A 19,977-nucleotide genomic window follows, 5' to 3' on the forward strand; every position below is an offset into this window, starting at 1 on the left:
CGGTGAATTTTGTTTGGTATCCCAAGTCGCACTCACTTTTTGGCATCCCAAAATTCCATTTTCAATGCACCCAAACTTCGATTTTAATTAATGGAGTAGTATATATGTTAATTTCAATCTTATATATATTGTACGGACGCACACACTGACACATTATATTCTTTTTTGGGTTGGAATTAAATCTACCCACATCAATAAAATGTCTTGCAAAACTACCCACTTTGAAAGTCAAAGCCGAAAAGTACACTTGATGGTGATGGGTTGCTTGGTTTTTTGTAAAAGTTCTTACACTTTTCTTACACAAGTACAATTGTGTAAGAAAATGTGTAAGATAGGTAGTTAAAAATGCACAAAACCAGATAAATGTGCAATTATTGTAAGATGATTGACGTATAATGCCCTAAGTTTGAAAATAATGAAGGTAAGTTTGTGTATAATAAAACAGTAATACGAGGATGAAAAAAATTGTACTTTAAGTATATTTGGAAACAAAAAAAAATTATGAACCTAATGTATACATTATCCGCCAGTAAAACATAGCCGCTAGCATTAGCCGCTGGGTTTTTTAAACCCGGCGGCTAATGCTAGCGGCTATGTTTTACTGGCGGATAATGTATACATTTGGTTCATAATTTTTTTTTGTTTCCAAATATACTTAAAGTATAATTTTTTTCATCCTCGTATTACTGTTTTATTATACACAAACTTACCTTAATTTTGTATTTCTTTTTTTAAAATATATTCTATGAAGTAGAAATACATAATAGGCTTCTATTTAGACAAATTTGGATTATAGTGGTGTAATAAGTCTCGATTTTTTTATTTTATTTTATTTAACATGAATTAATATAGCCTAACGCATAAAATAATAGAAAATGTTGGATAAAAATAATATATAATCATATATTATGAAACAGTAAAATACTAGAGAGCCTACCATATAATTATCCGCCAGTAATTCGTATCCTCTAGAATTAGCCGCGTGAAAGAAACCCTAAGCGGCTACTTCTAGCGGATACTTTTTACTGGCGGATAATAGTACCATGTCATTTATTACTGCTTTTGATATCACAATATATATAAATTTTATTTATTATCGTTCCAATTAATGGTTGTTGTATTTTTTTCAATTTTGAAGAGCTAAAGCTAATTTAATTGTGATTGGACAATTCAACCGGCAAGGGTGAAGCTTTATAGGGTGGGAATCTATAGGCTTTGCAGCAAATTAAGTCACGGGCGGCTAGAATTGAGTGGGCACGGCTTTTGTGGGATTTGTTTGAAAAAATTGAAGCTTTGATAAGAGAGATAAATTGGGTAGGGCCCATTTACACAATATTTTATGTTAAATTAGGGTTAAGAAGTAGAGAAGCAGCCGCGCACTTGAGAGAAGGAAAAAATCAGCCGCTGGAGGAAAAAATCCATTGTTTTGGTTCCTCTTCTTCAAATCAGCCGCACTCCACTTGAGAGAAGGAAAAAATCAGCCCATTTACACAATATTTTACACAATTCACGCCATGGCTTCTTCTTCAAACCAAGTAAGTATACTTGTTATTTGTTTTGTATATGTTAGATATATTTATATGTTAAGAATCTATATGTTTTGTATATGTTTCGAATTTTGTATATTTTTAAGTAAGTATATGTTTTGTATGTTTCGAATTTTTATATGTTTTGTATATGGGTGAATTTTTATGTTAGAATCATTATGTTAGAATTTATATGTTTGTATGTTACAATTTATATGTTTCGAATTTTCATATGTTTTGTATAGTATTGAATTTTGATTTAGATATAGTATTTGTTAGATTTATTTATATGTTTCGTATATGTTAGATATAGTGTAGTTGAGTGCTGTTACAAGTTTGAGTATAGTTTCAGTGTTGTTAGAATTTTTATTTAGTTGAAGCATATTTAGATATATTTAATCGTCTATTTAGATCATTAGGTTAATTTTACTGTATTACGCATAAAATAATAACGTTTTTTTGGTTATTCAGAATTTAAAAATTTATAACATACTAATAAAAACATATAGAACCATAATTACCTAATATCCGCCAGTAATTAATCTTTTTAAGAAGTAGCCGCCGGGTTTGAAAACACCAGGCGGCTACTTCTTAAAAAAATTAATTACTGGCGGATACTTGTTTATTGTGGTTCTATATTTTTTTATTTATGTTTCTAGTAATTTAATAGTTAATTATGCATTATTATTAGTTGATGTTTGTTAATTCATTATGCTTTGTAAATTGAGTTATTTTTTGTATTGAATAGGTCCCTTATTCGAGGCGCGAGCAAATCAATCGTGTGGCAGTTGAGATCAGTACGTACAACAATATTACTTACCTATCGACAGTAGTCTCGAGACTAAACGAAATTGGCGGTTTTGCACTGGAGAATACGTTCAGGCATGGGTGCTTTGGGATGATGTTGGATTGGCAGCCGGGCCAGAAGTGCAATGCTGCATTGCACCATATTGTCTCTCGTCATCTTAAGATCACGAGAGACGATGAGGATGATGAGATCTGCTTCTACATCAACGGGAGGAACGTTGAGTTTACTCCGAGAGATTTCGCTCTCGTGACAGGATTGTCCTTTGGGGATGATCCTTTTGACCCCGAGGCTGAGCACGATCTTAGTCGGGCTCATACATTTAGACAATTTTGCCGCTCTCAACCGGTGTCAGTGCGGGAGCTGGCGGATATATATTTCGACACCGTCAATCCAGTGGTTGACACCGACGGCGGGTTGTACCTCCGTGTGGCCCACTTGTTGGTGCTACACGCATTTGTATTAGGAGTGGACGTGCGCCGACCCGTGCAGTCCTGGACTTGGAAGCTGGTGGATGATTTGCCGACCTTTTCCAGATTTCCTTGGGGATCGTGCGCGTATAGAAGCTTGAACTACAGGTTGAAGCACAGCACAATCAAAAAGGATTGTAAAAAGTATCACTTCTACGGTCCTTCTTGGGCCCTATTCATTTGGGGTCTTGAGAAAATTCCCTATTTGGGCCCAGCCATAGCCATATGCAATGCGGGGGTTTACCCTAGATTTCGGAGGTGGACGTTCGTGAAGACCAAGTTGGATGGGTTACAGAGTTATTTTGAGTCTCCGGTAATAATTTAGTTGTTTATTTGTTAATATTATTTTAGTTTATGAATATTAATGTTTGACTACATTTTTTTTGTTTCTAGGAGAACGGGATATGGGAGATGGTCCCCGATGAGTACGAGGCCAAGACATCTTACTGGCTATCGGTGGCAGGCGTCAATGCCGGGATAGGGGTTCGAGTACCAGAGCCGGCAGTCTTTGGTCATAGGCAGCCTCGGCAGCGCTACACTGGTGGGGACCACAACGAGGATGCTCCTGAGCATCAACCTCGGCGTCGCAACATGAGACAGGATACTGGCAAGCGCCCGAGGGGACAAATAGTGGACACCTCATCGAGCAGCAGCCATCACGATCAGAGCATTGGGGGCGATCACCCCGTTGATTCTGGTCGAAGGTCTCACAGTCACAGAGCCCCGAGGCCTAGGCACGAGGATGCTCCTGCACCTTCACAGTGGAGCGAGGAGGATTGGCAGCGCATGCAGCACATGATGCGCGAGAGTGAGGAACGGGTCGCGAGGACCGTGGAGGACAGCCTGTTCAGGAGGATTAAGAGATATTTCGAGGACAAGTTCGATGCTATGCGTTGCCGATGCTCGCATAGCACTGATGTTCACGTGCCCAGACCTGCTCCACGATCTCACTCTGACAGGAGACGCGAGCCCCAGCCCGAGCCCGACTCCGATCCGGCGCAGCCTACATCCTCAGAGGCCCCATCGCATCACCAATCCCCTGCACATGAGTCTCCTGCACGAGAGGTGGGACAGACTACTGGTGATGCCATGCACACCCCGCAGTGGCAGCATGATCCGTTTGGTGGCCCGACTAGTTTTGGGCATGTGCAGACTCCGCACATGGGTGTCCACCACATGCCCACATTCGAGGCGTCCAGTTCTTATGGCGGGCCACGCTACTCGTGGGCTGAGCCGGGCACGAGTTCAGCATACCCTTTTGAGCCGGCCCGTTCTTCGGCTCCGATCCTGACTCAAGATGAGATGCACGAGTATTGGAAGCAGTTTAGAGGGGTATGTTGTCGTTGCATTAAATTTACAAGTCATTTAATTTAAATTATGTCAACATTGTTTAACTTGCGTTGTTTTATGTGAATTATAGGGAGTTTCTGAGGCAGTTTCTGAGGCAGTAGCTGCTGTTCCCCTCAGTATTTGTCCACCGGAGGCTCCACGCAGAAGTCGCCGAGAACGGAACCCGTCGGCTGCACTTCGATCACCATACGTGCACAGCGCCGTGCCGAGACCCGTCGACTCACAGTATGTTGACGGGTTTGACCGTATGATGAAAGCTGGCAACCGTGGCAACTACCGGACGATGTCGGTGGCAGAGAGCGAACACCCTCTCCCGTGGAGCTTTTGGACCACTATGCAAAACACGAGGAGGGACCTCTCGTCCAATGTTGGTTAATTTATGAATCAGTTGTTATCATGAAAGTCTGGTCACTTGTTACTAACATTTAAGTACGTGCAGGCTGTTGATTGCTACATGATGACGATGAGATCGAGGTTGATGAGGGGTGATGACTTGATAGACGGTGTTGATGCGAGGACCACCATCGTATTGGATACAGAGTTATTCGTAAGCATTTAATTAAATATTATTATTGGATACAGAATTATAATCAAATATGCTTTTAATATAATGTTTAATTGCTGCAGAAATATTTCAATGATGAATTCACGCAGTTGAAGTCAGCGTGGCGGGAAATGTTTCCCGCGAAGGCAGAAGGGCGGTTTATATATTCCGACGGAGTTTTTGCTACGTGGCAACCGCATGCCAAGAAGATGTATATGGTGCATGGGCAGGGGGTATCTTCGACTCATGGCGATTGGATGAATGCCACAACGGTACACATATATATCTACAGTATCAATATGTTGGAGTAGTTCATTTTTTATTTCCTCTTCACCAATTGCATTTGCGCGTGCAGCTCATTTTGCCTATACATGTGTGTGGACGTTACATTACATGCCGAGTGGATTTGCTGAGTGGAGTTTGCGACATCTTCGATTCGCAGTTGTTCAAGACCATGCCGCAGCCGCGCTTCGATGTGATCGCCGCCCTATATCCGCTGCAGTGCCTGTTGGGTAAGATGCTTGAAGTGTCCCAGTGGTTCGCAAGGACCACGATTGTCGACAACCCGTTGGAAAACCTCCAATGGCGAAGGTTGAAAATCCAATATGCCGACGAGAATGAGCAGTTTCAGCAGCCAGATCAATGCAGCTCCGGTGTTTTTGCGTGCATGTATGTGGAGCGTCTGATATCAGGCTCGCCGAGCCTTGCGTGGGGCAATGGGCACGCCGCCGACTATAGGCGCAAGATAGGCAGTAGCATCTACGAGTTTTGCATCCCCGCACCGAAATAGCTTATGTATTTGTACATTTAAATGATAATTATGCAAATGACGTTTTGATTAGAGGTTGCAGTATCTTTTTGAGTATTTTTCTATGATTTTCCACTTGCATCCTAGATAAAATTATGAAATAAGATGATTAATGAAACTAGCCGCCAGTAAATAATTATCCGCAAGCAGTAGCCGCTTGAAAACATTTCAGCGGCTAATCACGGCGGGTAATTAATTTCTGGCGGCTACTTGGGCTAAACGTCTTATTTGATAGTTTAATGCATAAAAAAGCATACTTTGGGTGTTTTATGCTATTAACTAAACTTTTATATAAAACATTGTTCACTTCTCCAAAGTCTCATTCATAATTTCAACTCATAATTGTTAAGACATGTCCATGTTGGTCATTACTAAAGGCGTGTGTTTTATGCTTCAAATATTTCAAATCAGGCAACACAATAGCTTCTAAAACATCAAAAAACCGCTAATTATCATTCTATCCGCCAGTAAATACATATCCGCGGCCAGTAGCCGCTGATGTTTATTGTTGGGCGGCTACTAGTGATAAACCATTAATTACTGGCGGATAGTGAGTATTCCATGGTGTTTGCTAGTTCATCGATATTATGCAAATGAAACCGCTTCGAAATTTATTCAATCAGTATCCAATACTCCCAACTTCAGAACATCACTTACTGGAATGAACTAGCTCTACTGAATATTCAATCAGTATCCAATACTCCCAACAACAATATCCATCAAAATTTAATTTAAAAGGTAATTAAGCTACTGCTCCCAGCCCGTACCCTTGCATGCTCTACGTGTGTGGCCAGGCGAGCCACATAGACCACAGGTTTTGGGTGCTCGTTTTCCCAGACTACTTGATGCATCCGCTGTTGTGGTCCTTTGAGTCGGCCTCTCACCAGCTGAAGGAATTCTAGATTCTCTTGGTCGACCAGCTTGTCGCCGAGAAAGGTTTGGCAAAACAATATCAGATGCAACTTCAAACGGAATTTCCCAGTGCTCTAAGGGAGGCAAGTGATTTACTGCTCCGGAGTATGTTTGAACCAGTGAACTCCGCAAGTAGTAAGCTTCCACGTAATCTTCCACTGGCTCTTTCGCCTCACTGCGAAAAGAAAGCTAATATTTAGTAGGCATCTAATAACTGTAATTTTATAATAAAATAGATTTAGCATACGTAATGGCTGCGATCGCATGAGAACACGGCATGCCGTCAAGGTCGAATTCATTGCATTCACAGCTCTTCGCTTGAAGGTCAACCATGAAGCGACGATCACCAGCACGAACCCTGTATTTTCTCTCGGAGGTCCTCTTCGCAGTGTAGCGACGACTCTTTGAGATCTCCGCACTTATCTTCTGTTTTGCCTCTGGAGTAAGAAGGTCATCGCTCTCTTCCGCAGACGCAAGTCTGTCATTGAACCACTGCTCCAGAACCATCCTGATTGCCTCCAGCATGGAGCATATAGGAAGGCGTCTGGCCCACAACAAACGAGCATTCAAAGCCTCGGCAGCATTAGATGTAAGAAAACTATAACGGGTCACCGGACTTTGTGATCGTGCCCACTTCTCAGGGCCTACGCGCATCAACTTCCCGTACGCCGCCGGCTTCAATTGAGCCATAGCCGACATTGCACGTGAAAATTCTGAGTCCGTGTAGGCGTATGCAGCCTGGCGGAAAAGCTCAACAACAGCTTGCCCGTAGCCCTTAATTTTGTTCTGCAAGTGGTAGTAGCAAAGACCGTGAGTAGCATTTGGTAACTCGCTCTTCACAGCATTAGCAATGGAGACATGCGCATCAGAGACAACTAGTAAGTTGTCGGGCTGACCAAAAGTTTGTCTCACATTTGAGAGGAACCACTTCCATGACTCATCATTCTCGATCGGCCCGACACCAAATGCCAACGGAAAAACTTGCTCGTTTGCGTCTTTTGTCACGGCGACGAACAAAATGCCATTGTTCTTCCCCTTCAAGTGTGTGCCGTCGACCACAATCACTGGCCGAAGCGAAAAGAAGAAAGGTGTGATGGAAGCCGCAAGAGCAAGAAACAGATGTTTGAACCGGTTGTTTTCGTCTACTTCGAAATCCATCACGGTGCCTGGATTCGCTTGAGTTAGGGCATACAAATATTTGGGCAGAAGAAGGAACGAATCATCAATTCGACCGTATATCTTCTCTAAGCTGAGATTTCTTGCACGCAGCGCGACATCATATTTGATTCTGACGCCAAATTCACGTAACAACTCCGACATAATAGATTTCGGCTTAATGACCTCTCCGTCATCGCGTATTCTTTTTTCCACATAAGCTGCAACCACATTCGAATGTGCCTTTATTCGTTTCAAAATGCCCAACTCCCCTTCGCAAGAGTGCTCTTTAAACTTATGCACTCCCCACATCCCTCCGCCGTGACAAGATGCACGCACATCGAACTTGCACTTATCAGAGTGCTTGCACTTGTAATAGAGGCGTCCCTGATCTGAGCGTACAACTTTTGCCTCAGCCCCTTGCTTCATATTCCAGAAGCCAACAGCAAGGACCAATTCTTCTTTACTGTTGTAAAAAGAGTTCTTCCCCAAATCAGCAACTCTGGACAGCTCACTCTCGCGAGCAACGAGCGAAGTCGTGGCGTCCACTGGAATCAACGGAACTATCCAATTAGATAGTTCACCGGTCGAGTCCGTCGGATTTCCGTGACGGGTTCTACTTTGTCGGATCCAACCTGCTCGCTCGGTCGCCGTGAACTCTATCAGATCATCGTCTAATAAATCCTCAGAGGCGGCAGAATCTGTGCCCGACTCGTTCGTTGGATCGTATTCTTCGTCTTCTTCATCAGAATCGTCATCAGGTTCTTCGGCTTCGTCTTCAGGTTGTACGGCTTCTTCATCAGAATCGTCATCTGTCCGCACCTGGTTGAATCTCCCGCACATTTCATTCAGATTCCATGCGGATTCGTCCAACAGTTGCCCATCCCATGAAAAGTACTGTGTTGGAGGCGCGCTCTCGCGAGCATGATACGACGTCTCATACTGACTAGATTGTGCTTCATCATCTCCGTATCCCGAAGCCTGGCCAAAATCAAAAGTAGGGATGTACGCTTCTTCGACCGGGTCGTTGTTGTGCTCAACGTACACCATGGGATATTCGGCAGTTTCCAACAAGCCTTGCACATCATCGTCCTCACTTATTACGCATTTCGTCTCCCTTCCAAATCGATTGGTCGCCAAATAATACAATTGATAGTTCGGGCTCAACGAATGCATTGTCAGCACATTGTTGATGCTGTATATCAGGCTCGCAACTGTTTCATTTAAGAGGGGAAGGACCTCCGTAGCCCCGCCAACATAGTGTATACCATCGACGACTCCGTTGTATCTCACATATATGTATCTCACGAATTCCATCTATAAAACCACATAAAATACAGTATTAAAATACGTTTAAAAAGTTCAAAACATCACAATAAGCTCGAAAAATGAAGTATCCGCCAGTAAATCATTATCCGACACCAGTAGCCGCTGACCTTGTAGGGTCGGCGGCTATTATCGTTTTCTAATGATATTCTGGCGGATACTTTATTTTTTGGGTTCAAAACATTCAATTATATTAGAAAAAAGTTTAATATTTCCCTAACATGCTTTTAAATTTCAGATAATAAAGAAATTCATTAAAATAACGTAAAACATGCTCTCAACGTTAAAAACAACGTACGATTAAACATGCAAACTATAATTTATACAAACAATACAGGAGAATCACCTTTTCGGGCTGAAATTCAACACAAATTGCCTCCTCTCGCACAAAACCACTCAAATCTTTAGGGTATGCCTGAATTTATGAAATTCAAGGTGAGTATTTCAATTTGTGTTTTGGTCATTCACAAATGCAGCCTTATAAGGACTAAACTTGATTCCTTACAAAAAGTTCACGTGAAGTGCAGTGTTCATTCAATACGGCTTCAATCTATTATTGCATGTCACCTCACGCATGCATAAAATTAGCATTAATGCCCCACTACAACCAAATTTTTTGCAGAGTCACCTTCTCAGTATGTACTTTTAATTTTTTACTAAAAAATTAAAAGTAAAAAATCGCAACAAATACAAAAGGGGAATGCGTATGTTATATTTAAACATTCATAACAAGCTGAAAAATTAAAAATTATACATAATTTGACATAAAATATTATTTTCTGCCTAACAGACCAAGTATCCGCCAGAAAATCGTACAAAAAGTTCAGTAGCCGCCATATATTTTTTGTTAGCGGCTACTGATAAATCAAATAATTTAATGGCGGATACTTTACTTTTTGGCTATATAATATTATTTCATTACCGAATATATGAATTTCCAAATAATTGGTATATAATTTCTTATTATTTTATGTGCAAGTCTATTATTTTTTGTGTAGTCAAATCATGCATAAAGTGAGTGTTATTACCCCCACTATAATCCAAATTTTGGCAGATTCACTATCTCTCATATTTCCCATCCATGTGTGCTTCTTGTACTGTACATATTTCACTATCTCTCATATTTCCCCTTGTAAAATTAAATAAAAATCTAAAAATAACGGTGCATATGTAACAATAAAAAATCACGAAGGATAAAAATTCACAATCATACTAATTATGAACAAAGTATTTTTTTTGAAGCGAATAACACAAGTATCCGCCAGTAATTAGTAGCCGTTGAATAGTAGCCGCCGGTCACAAACTTCAGCGGCTACTTCGGCCGGCTACGAATTACTGGCGGCTACATAGTTTAATGGTTTCAAAAAAAAAAATCTTAAGAATTGACATGTTCGTGATTTTTTTGGCCTTCGTATTAATGTTTGTAACACACAAACGTCCCCTAATTTATTCAAAATTTGCAAATCTATTTAATCTTATAATGCATGAAAGTGACGTTTTCTCACATTTTGTACCAATTTTAACTGTTTTCTTACACAACTCTTACACAATTTCCATCATCATCAACTTTTACACAAAAAACCAAGCAACCCATCACCATCAAACTTGCTTTTCGGTCTTTGACTTTGAAAGTGGGTAGTTTTGCAAGACATATTATTGAAGTGGGTAGATTCCCCTATTAACACTTCTTTTTTTACTACTATAACATGAACCTAAATGGAGTACTTTTTTTTTTTTATCAGAAAAAGAAATATCATATTGTATAATTTCAAAAGATAACTTTCAAGGGTTTTTGGTTCTCCGTTGTTGTTTCTTTTCTTTTTAATAAAATCTTATTTCAGCAGATAATTTCAAAAGATATAGTATGTGATTATTGCGCCACACTTAGTATCACTCATGTATGCATTTTACTCGTGCATGCCAAATATCCATTCGTTGTATATATCATGTACTGATAAAATATATAGAATATGCATGATTAAATTCAAATATCCAATCATTGCATGGTATGATTTTATTTATTAAGGCAGGAGCTAATAAAATCAAAGTATTTGATTGATGAACTTAATAGAAATTGAATGATGAAGAATGACAAACTTTTTCTAATTATGTCTTCTTTATCTTTAGATATATATATCTGTCATATGCTAATTGTATTTTGCAGAAACATATACTCCCTCCGTCCCATAATAAGTGGCCACATTCTTTTCGGCACGGAGATTAAGAAATTGAGTGTTATATGTTTTAATAGAGTGTGGCCTACAATTGTTGACCAAATTAGTGAGTAATTGTTGACTTAATTAAAGTAATTTTGGCATTTTTAGAAAGTGGCCTACAATTGTTGACCAAATTAGTGAGTAATTGTTGACTTAATTAAAGTAAACTTTTGTCATTTTTAGAAAGCAGCCACTTATAGTGGGACAGACGAAAAAGGAAATGTGGCCACTTATTATGGGACGGAGGGAGTAATATTGAAATAAATAAATACAAATAATTCTAAAGAAAGATTATCGAAAAACGAAAAGCCATTATTTTGACCAGTTTTGAAATCAATAGTTTCTCATATTAGCAGTCTGCAGCTGAATACCTGACTTAGCACAGTCATTAACTGTACCAATAAGTTTTGGCAACTGCAAAATAATTCTTGCAGGTTACACGTTGAATTTTCTTGGAATTTGTTTATTTAAATATTTCAATGATGTAATATTCTATCTAACCAAGAGCACATATGTGTTGACGAGTAGTGATTGCAGAAAGCCATACATTAAATAAGGCATTAAATTTTGCTACACTGTTAAAAGATTCTCATCAGTTTATGTTCCCAGTCCTTTTTCTTGCACTTGCAGAGAGAGGGTGGTGATTGCAGTATAAAATTTGGGACCAGTTTTTCATCTTTTTATCTTGACATTTTGCTCACTCTTTTTCTAGACTTCTTTTCTCCCCTCACCTTTGTGCAAGAAAATGTTCTCTTAGCATTGCCACCTCTCTACAAATACAAAGTTCTCTCCTTTTTTTTTTGTTGTGCCTGATTTCGAATTTATGTTTATGTGGGGTCTCTAGTTTATCGAATTTATTTTCTGGGCTTCTTTCTGTTTATATTCATTTTACATTTTCTTGCAGTATTTTACATTTCCTTGGCACACACTATTACAATTCTTTTCCCGTATTTCCCCCTGAACTCATGTTGCCTTCTTCATTCCACTATTAGCAGAAAACAAAGGTATGCTGCATATGAACACTTATCTTGATTCTTATGTTTCTGTGCTGCTCATAAAGTTGCAGACTTTTCCTCATTTTTGCTACTTTTTGGACGTTTCATGAATGATTTTTTCATCTGCATTGTTTCTGTGTTTGTGTCCTCTGCATTTTGCTGCTGAAGAATGAGAGATTAAGTTGATTTTTGCAGAGAGAGATTGAAGGGGAATAAACAAGCAAAGAAATGGCAGCAAAGCTAGATGAACCAGCGCCACACCCTCCTAAAGATCAACTTCCAAATGTTGCATACTGCATCACCAGCCCTCCTCCATGGCGTCAGTCTTTTTTAATATATACTATTTGTTTTTAATACACTTTTTAGTATATTATGGTCTCTCCCTATGATTCTGGATTTCTTGGGCCATAATCCTCTCTTTCTCTCCCTCTCTCTCAAAGTTTAAAGGGATTCAACCTTTTCAGCTTTGTTCAAAAAATTAGATATATCTGTGTGAAGCCGTGGATTTATTGTGGAATGGTTCAATTTTTTGCTGATATCTATTTATTCATCAGAATCCTAATTCGAAATTCTGTTTATAGCATGTAATACATGTTTAACCTCACAATATCTAAACATAGTTCCAAGACAAAAAAACAATGTTACTGCAGAGATAATCTTACATCAAAATCTAGCAGTTTGATGTATGCAAATTGACATGATAAAACATCTCATTTCTTCATTTGAGGTCATTAGCTTTTACATGCTTTCGAATGTAAAATTCTACGGCTGCTCAGTTTCTTGAGCTTCATGAATACTGTGTTTGCACAATTGGTTTTGCAGCTGAGGCTATCCTTCTTGGTTTTCAACATTATTTGGTGGTTCTGGGCACGACTGTCCTCATACCGACTGCATTGGTTCCTCAAATGGGAGGAGGAAACGTGAGGCGTTCAAAAGCAGTTTTCTTGCATCTGAATTTTGATATGATTCCTTGTTGCTTAGTATCTCTGCTTGAATTTCTTCAGGAGGAGAAAGCAAAAGTTATTCAGACTCTGCTGTTTGTTGCTGGGCTCAACACCCTCCTGCAAACATGGTTTGGAACTCGATTACCTGCTGTGATCGGAGGTTCATACACCTTCGTTGCGCCCACAATCTCAATCATCCTATCTGGTAGATGGGATGATCCAGATCCTATCATGGTTCCTCATCTTGATCCTACTGAATCTTTTTCAGGCAGCTTAAAAGCCGAAAAACGCGTTACATCACTTGTGTTCTCAATTCTATTGCATGTTTTAACTGCAAATATGTGCAGAGGTTCAAGAAAATAATGAGGGCCACACAAGGCGCGCTTATTGTTGCCTCGACCATTCAGATAGTGATAGGATTCAGTGGTCTTTGGAGGAACGTTGTGAGGTGAATCTACACACCATAGCATGCTCTAATCTACAGTCAACTTTTGATATAAGCTACTAAACTTTGTCATGAATTATTGCAAATCTCAGGTTTCTAAGTCCAATTTCAATTGTTCCTTTGGTTGCTCTTTCTGGTTTTGGCCTATATGAACTCGGTTTTCCCGGGGTACGTGCAAGCTCCCTCGCCTCCCTACCTGTACTTTACAAACCATTGTGATCTGATCTCTCTTCCCTTGCTTGTTTAGGTTGCCAAATGTGTTGAAATCGGGCTGCCTGAGCTCGTTCTTCTGGTTTTCTGTGGTCAGGTATAGTCTAAATTGGTTTTTTCAACTTCGTTTCTTTTTCTTTCCTTTCATGAAGACTGATTTCACAGCATAATCATCATTTGTTACTGCAGTTTCTGTTTTTGGTAAGCACTGATATACATAATGTTTTACTGCAGTATCTACCACAACTGATTAAACCAGGAAAGAATATATTCGAACGCTTTGCAGTTCTTATTACCGTGTCAATCGTGTGGATCTACGCGCACATACTCACCGTTGGTGGTGCCTACGACGGAGCATCACCACAGACTCAAGCAAGCTGTAGAACTGATCATTCTGGACTCATCAGTGCTGCTCCTTGGTGTGTTCAAATTTCTGCTTATTGATGATATTCTATGAAGTTGTACAGATAACAAGCTTTGAATCGTGCAGGATAAGAGTGCCGTATCCCTTTCAATGGGGAGCGCCTTCGTTTGATGCTGGTGAATGTTTCGCGATGATGATGGCTGCATTCGTTGCTCTTGTTGAGGTACTATGCTGTCTGATTATTTCTCTTCAAAACAAGAATCTTGCTTGCTGTGTTTCCTTGAATTCTCCAAAAATGTAATCATTTGTGCTTTTTATGGCAAGTGTAGGCAACTGGTGGCTTCATTGGGCTGTCTAGATATGCTAGTGCAACCCCGTTGCCACCGTCCATTCTGAGCCGTGGCATAGGCTGGCAGGGCGTCGCCACCTTGCTGTCCGGTTTATTTGGAACCGGAAACGGATCATCAGTATCCATGTAAACTAAAAGATTTTGATCTTTTACAAACAAGACAATGCTCCTATTTCAACCTATATATGATACTAGTTTACTTCTCTTGTAGAGAGAATGCAGGCCTTATAGCAATGACTCGCGTTGGCAGTCGAAGGACGGTGCAGATATCTGCTGGTTTCATGCTTTTCTTCTCTGTTCTTGGTAACCTATCTTGGAATTCTTCTACTCAGATTAGGAAATGAACAAATTGAACATCAATTTATATATATATATGCACATGTTGTTGGCAGGCAAATTTGGAGCAGTTTTTGCTTCAATCCCAATGCCTATTGTGGCTGCTTTCTACTGTGTCTTCTTTGGGTATTTTGGTGAGCATTTGAGTACTTCAAAACTGCATCAACATCTTAGTTTTTTTCATATGACTTAAAACAAGATTGTTACATCTGCAAAACAGGTGTTGGTGGCCTAGCTTTCCTCCAATTCTGCCAGCTCAACAGCTTCAGAAACAAATTCATACTAGCTGTTCCCACTTTTCTGGGCTTGTCTGTGGCTCAATACTTCAACGAGTACACCGCCATCAAAGGATACGGCCCCACACACACGTCGGGGAGATGGGTACGTGCAGCCACTAACTACTCTTGGTCTTGATCAAGATCAACATGAAGTAGTGCTGTTCGATCACTGATTATTTTGATTGGTTTCTTGGCAGTTCAACGACATGGTGAACGTGCCCTTCGCCTCCAAGGCCTTCGTGGCCGGGGTGCTGGCGTTCCTCTTCGACAACACACTAGACAAGAAGGATCCTCAGATAAGGAAGGACAGAGGCAAGCATTGGTGGGATAAGTTCAAGGATTTCAAGACTGATAATAGGAGTGAGGAGTTCTATTCCCTTCCTTTCAATCTCAACAAATATTTCCCATCTGTTTGACTCATTTCTGAGCTCATTGGACAAACTTTATAGCCGTTGTTTCTTTTCAAATGTTTCATTTTGCTGTGTGGAACATTTTCTTGTTGCTGCCTGTCAACATTGCTCACTGTATAAATGTAGCAGCAATGAGGCAAGATTGCTGCTTTTGATTGTGTAAAATGTGCTCGATAAGAGCTCGATCGAGCTTGATTTAGTTAATAATCACATGAGGTGTTGGAGCTCGAGAAAAGATATTCGGCTCGATTCAGTTACACCCCTGTTTGGAACTGTCTGAAAATCAATGAGTGAAATTTTAGAGGTATTTTGAGAAGCCCAAATGTCCACAACAAGCCCATTATGATGTAAGATTGGGAAAATTGGATGACATAGAAGTATTTGGGCTTCTCTAAGTTGTGCATAATAATTTCAGCTAGCAATTGTGGGCTTTATTGGTCACAAAAAATACTAATAAAAAAAGAATTGAAATATATAAATACACTATATTCTAGCAAATGTTTATTATAGACATAAAAAAATTATAAATCTTAAAATGATGTAATATGTAGAAAATAAACATTAGAATTACACGATCCCCATATTATTATATTACCAGGATATTTAATTAAGCTATATAAATAAAGTTGTATTGTTTTTATTGACGTCTAAATTTCTAATTGATATTTTTCAGCAAATTATGTGTGGATAATTTTTCACTCACAATATAATAATAAAAATACAAAATCAATTAACTATAGAAAATCCTATATGCAAATATGCAAGACCAGTCTATTAGGGGGCAAGTTAAAATGTTGACCACAACCACTTAAATTCACGTAAAAGAAAAAGAAGAGATTTTGGCTACTATATACAGAGCACGAAATTAATTTAGAAAATATTTTTACAGTAGAATCAAATACAAAAAATAGAAGTTTTATTCTCACACGCAAGCTGATTTATGTCCAAAGTGAGCAACGATATAAATAAAAATAAAAAAAATTTATAATTATTCAGATTGAAAGACAGGCAAATAAAACATCCCTAAAGAAAAGCTGATAACTTTCCAGTAATAGTATGGTTTGAAGATCCCATGTATTTGTACCAAAGTCCAAAACCAAGCGTGAATTGAATTATGATGTGAGAGTGAGATGAAACATCCAGGTTTTCGTTTGTCTTAAACACTTATTTAATTTCCATATTTTATTTTTGGGTGGCTAACCACTTGTATTATTGCATGAGGCCTAAATTATTAGACTATAGTTATATCCGATAAAGCTACATTTATAATGGTACCATATTATATATATTAATTGAAAATATCACCAATTTTTTACATGATGCATGTATGTCTCGACCTAAAGGTGTTGGAGGAAAATCATAAAAAAGCCTTTTTATTTATTTATTTATTTTTTTTTGAAATGTTGACTTCGTTTAATTGACATAAATAGTGTTCAAGAATCATCCATCTAAAAGAACAAATAATTATTTCCACATTTATATATAATCCAAATAATACAAAATTTAAAACCTTAATTTTGGTGGCCTTGTATCAATTAATATAGGAGTATATTTCTTATGTTTGAAGTATTTTCGTTTTTTTTATTTCATTTTATATTTCTTATGTTTGAAGTATTTTTTCATTTATATCCCCCAATAAAATATATTATTATTATTATTATTATTATTATTATTATTATTATTATTATTATTATAGTAATATCCTTTGTTATCATCAATATTATTAGTAGTTACATTCTCCTTACCATCTAATAACACAGTGAAGAAGTTTGCAGCTTTGTCTCATAAATCAGAAACCATTAAAGCGAAAAGTGGTGCATGCACTGATTCAAGATTTTTTTGCTTTCAAAAGCACCACCGCAATCTAATTTTTAAATAATCCAGAAGATTGTGTGACCAAATTATAGTGATATTTAATTGAATTTTCATTTATAAAATATGTGGACCACTGTGAATTGTCATTCGTCTGATCTGAAGACAGAAAAACCTCACAAAATTAATTGAGGAATTTTTTTAAAATTATTGCGATTTTCTTTGTTTTCATTTGGAAGGAAACCACTTGATCTACTCCTCTTTGTTTGTTTCCAAGCTCCCAACCACCAATAATATCACTTTACATATTCCATCCGTCCACAAAAATTATATGTTTATTACTATTTTCATTCATCCATAAAAATTGTTTATTTTTCTTTTTCAGAAACTTCATTTATACTTTAAACCTCAGTCACTCAATATTTACAAAATACTCACCCTTTACTTTTATAATTTGGTGAGTCCAATACTACCCTTTAATATTAAAATTACATCTTTCAATTTTTTTATTAAATATGTGCCCTCCACTCCATCACACACTTTTTATGGATGGATGGAGTATTATTTTTGGGATTTTTTCTAATCACATTTGGATTTTTTTTAAGAGCATAATCACATTTGGATTTTGAGTTTGAGATCATGTTCTACATTTGACAAAATATTCATTATTTTAACAATGCCTTGTTCATTTTGTTACAGATCAAATAATTAGCCGACAAAAACTTGTAATGTACTTTTGGAATTGTGATTATTACTAGAACTATAAGCTCTAAATTCCCCCACCTGAACTCACAAAAAATAAAAGATACCCAATAAAAGTAATAAAGCAAAAGAAATTTAAATATTTTTCGAAAATTATATTAAATGGCTCAGGTGTATAGCATTAAGGTGCAATTGAATAAAAATATAATCGGACCAGATTCGTGTAATGGGCATCCAATTAATGTTAGAGAATTGAAGTAGGTATACATTCATATATATGCAAACATATTATTATTATCTAATGTTAATTAATTAAATTAGGAACTACGAACTTTCCTCACCAAAATAAGATTCTTTACACCAAACAACTTGACATCTTCGCTCATTTGATCTCACTAGAAACAAAAGTACTGAACCGTACCATAACTAATTAAAAAATTAATTGGAGAGGACGTTTTTAAATTTGTAGTATTTCTTTTTCTTCTAGAAATGGATCTCTGCAGGCTAAACAACACATGTATTTTGAAATTTGAAATAGTTTTAAAGCAATGATTAATTCCAAACTTTGGTTATAAATGGAAATGAATTTGGTTTAAATCCGGCCCTACAATATGTTTATGCCCGCTTGGGGTGGATCCGGATTTTGTCAATTCGGAAAGATTTGATTTTGATAGTAAAAGTGACTAATTAATAATAGTAGTAATATTTTTTAGATGGATTCTATGCTCATATTCCCTTCATCACAAAAATTAATCTTAAAATGAGAAATTATTAATTTTAATAAAAATAATTTAATATATTATAAGTTGAGAAAAAGTAACACCTAAAAATTAAGTAGTGTTATTAATGGTAATTTTTTTTAACAATGTTAGTAATGGTAATTAATTGTATTGTAAATGGAAAAATGACTCACCATATGGTGGGGTTACTGGGGTATATATTATCCACAGATATAAATGAATTAATTTTTGTCAACGTCCAAATATTTTTTTATGAATCTACGAAGTATTTTGTTATTATTTTTTTCCTAGAAGGAAAAAAATTATTTTAGTGTGCGTGTGTTGGCCTAGCGATAGAAGATTAATACTCAAGATCTGAGGTCTTGAGTTCAAGTCCTTCGTCGCGTGTTTTTTAAATTTTCTTTATTTATTTATGTAATTTGTAAAAGAAAAAGAAAAAGGCAGCATTTGCTTCAGATTGCGATGTACAATATTTAGTAGCTAGAATGAGAAATCCAACAATTAAATTGTTGTACTTTCAGAAGAAACAGTAAAATTCGACAAAAAAAGTAATTGATAAAATGAAAAAAAAAAATATTGCCATATCCATTATGGGTTATTGCGGGAAAATCCATCAGAAATTTTCATTATCTGATATTTATCATGACCCCTCAATTTGACTTCTAAATCTATCAATTCATAATTTAATCTGATTTTTCCCCAAACGAGAAGCTCCGGTGAAATTGAATGTGGCTCATATGTGGCAAAATCGATTCTGATGTGTATTTATGTTAGTACTGTTTTATTTTATTTTTTGCTTTATCAGAATGAAACGACGTCGACACCGTTTCATGCTAACTAATCTCCCTCCAAATCTTACTTAGAATAATACAGAAAAAGAAACGAAAAGTCGCATTCAAGTTCTTCATTTTTTTTGCAGATAAACCCTATTATCACTACTAAACAAAAGTTAAAGTGTGATTTCGTTGATTGATCCAAGAATTCATTCACTGTGCGACAAGGACAGCACGATGAATGAAGGTGTGGTGGTTTAAAGCTTTGGGGCTGATGGGGAACAAATAGGTCCCCTTAGTTTTAATTTTTTTTTTATACTTTTGGTGACTGTATTGGAATAAAAAATGAACTGAGCACAATTTTCAGATTTTTAATGTTTTCTTAATAGTAAAACGTGATTTTTCAATGCTAATCACGATTACCATTAGGGTTTTGGGTTAAGCAGTCAACTAAACTCCATTTTTTTACGATTTTGCTGTGCAGTGATAGGTTTGCTGTATTTGTTC

General features: G+C 37.5%; 2 protein-coding genes across 2 annotated transcripts; both read left to right on the forward strand.

Moving 5' to 3' along the window:
* Positions 1 to 1,086: 1,086 nt before the first annotated feature.
* On the forward strand, positions 1,087 to 5,514 carry LOC131003168 (uncharacterized). Its single transcript, XM_057929650.1, has 7 exons — positions 1,087 to 1,535; positions 2,275 to 3,114; positions 3,195 to 4,133; positions 4,222 to 4,518; positions 4,591 to 4,698; positions 4,779 to 4,967; positions 5,051 to 5,514. Exons 1-7 carry the CDS (start codon positions 1,515 to 1,517, stop codon positions 5,483 to 5,485), a joined length of 2,829 nt encoding a protein of 942 aa, XP_057785633.1. The 5' UTR covers positions 1,087 to 1,514; the 3' UTR covers positions 5,486 to 5,514.
* Positions 5,515 to 11,699: 6,185 nt separating this feature from the next.
* LOC131003169 (nucleobase-ascorbate transporter 6-like) lies at positions 11,700 to 15,678 on the forward strand. The gene is made up of 14 exons (XM_057929651.1): positions 11,700 to 12,116; positions 12,303 to 12,426; positions 12,930 to 13,027; positions 13,112 to 13,285; positions 13,399 to 13,499; positions 13,589 to 13,664; positions 13,744 to 13,803; positions 13,941 to 14,125; positions 14,197 to 14,293; positions 14,400 to 14,545; positions 14,631 to 14,722; positions 14,812 to 14,889; positions 14,976 to 15,136; positions 15,231 to 15,678. The coding sequence occupies exons 2-14, from the start codon at positions 12,336 to 12,338 to the stop codon at positions 15,447 to 15,449; spliced, it is 1,578 nt and encodes a 525-aa protein (XP_057785634.1). The 5' UTR covers positions 11,700 to 12,116; positions 12,303 to 12,335; the 3' UTR covers positions 15,450 to 15,678.
* The last annotated feature ends 4,299 nt before the right edge of the window (positions 15,679 to 19,977 follow it).

Source organism: Salvia miltiorrhiza, unplaced genomic scaffold, assembly GCF_028751815.1.
Source record: "Salvia miltiorrhiza cultivar Shanhuang (shh) unplaced genomic scaffold, IMPLAD_Smil_shh fragScaff_scaffold_79, whole genome shotgun sequence".
NCBI classification, from domain to species: domain Eukaryota; kingdom Viridiplantae; phylum Streptophyta; class Magnoliopsida; order Lamiales; family Lamiaceae; genus Salvia; species Salvia miltiorrhiza.

Excerpts from the sequence above, each read along its gene's own strand:
- LOC131003168 (XM_057929650.1), top strand. The coding sequence starts at position 1,515 with ATGGCTTCTTCTTCAAACCAA. Across the intron at positions 3,115-3,194 it reads AGAGTTATTTTGAGTCTCCG|GAGAACGGGATATGGGAGAT; the intron begins GTAATAATTTAG and ends TTTTGTTTCTAG. Across the intron at positions 4,134-4,221 it reads ATTGGAAGCAGTTTAGAGGG|GGAGTTTCTGAGGCAGTTTC; the intron begins GTATGTTGTCGT and ends TGTGAATTATAG.
- LOC131003169 (XM_057929651.1), top strand. The coding sequence starts at position 12,336 with ATGGCAGCAAAGCTAGATGAACCAGCGCCACACCCTCCTAAAGATCAA. Across the intron at positions 13,286-13,398 it reads ATGATCCAGATCCTATCATG|AGGTTCAAGAAAATAATGAG; the intron begins GTTCCTCATCTT and ends AAATATGTGCAG. Across the intron at positions 15,137-15,230 it reads CACACACGTCGGGGAGATGG|TTCAACGACATGGTGAACGT; the intron begins GTACGTGCAGCC and ends GTTTCTTGGCAG.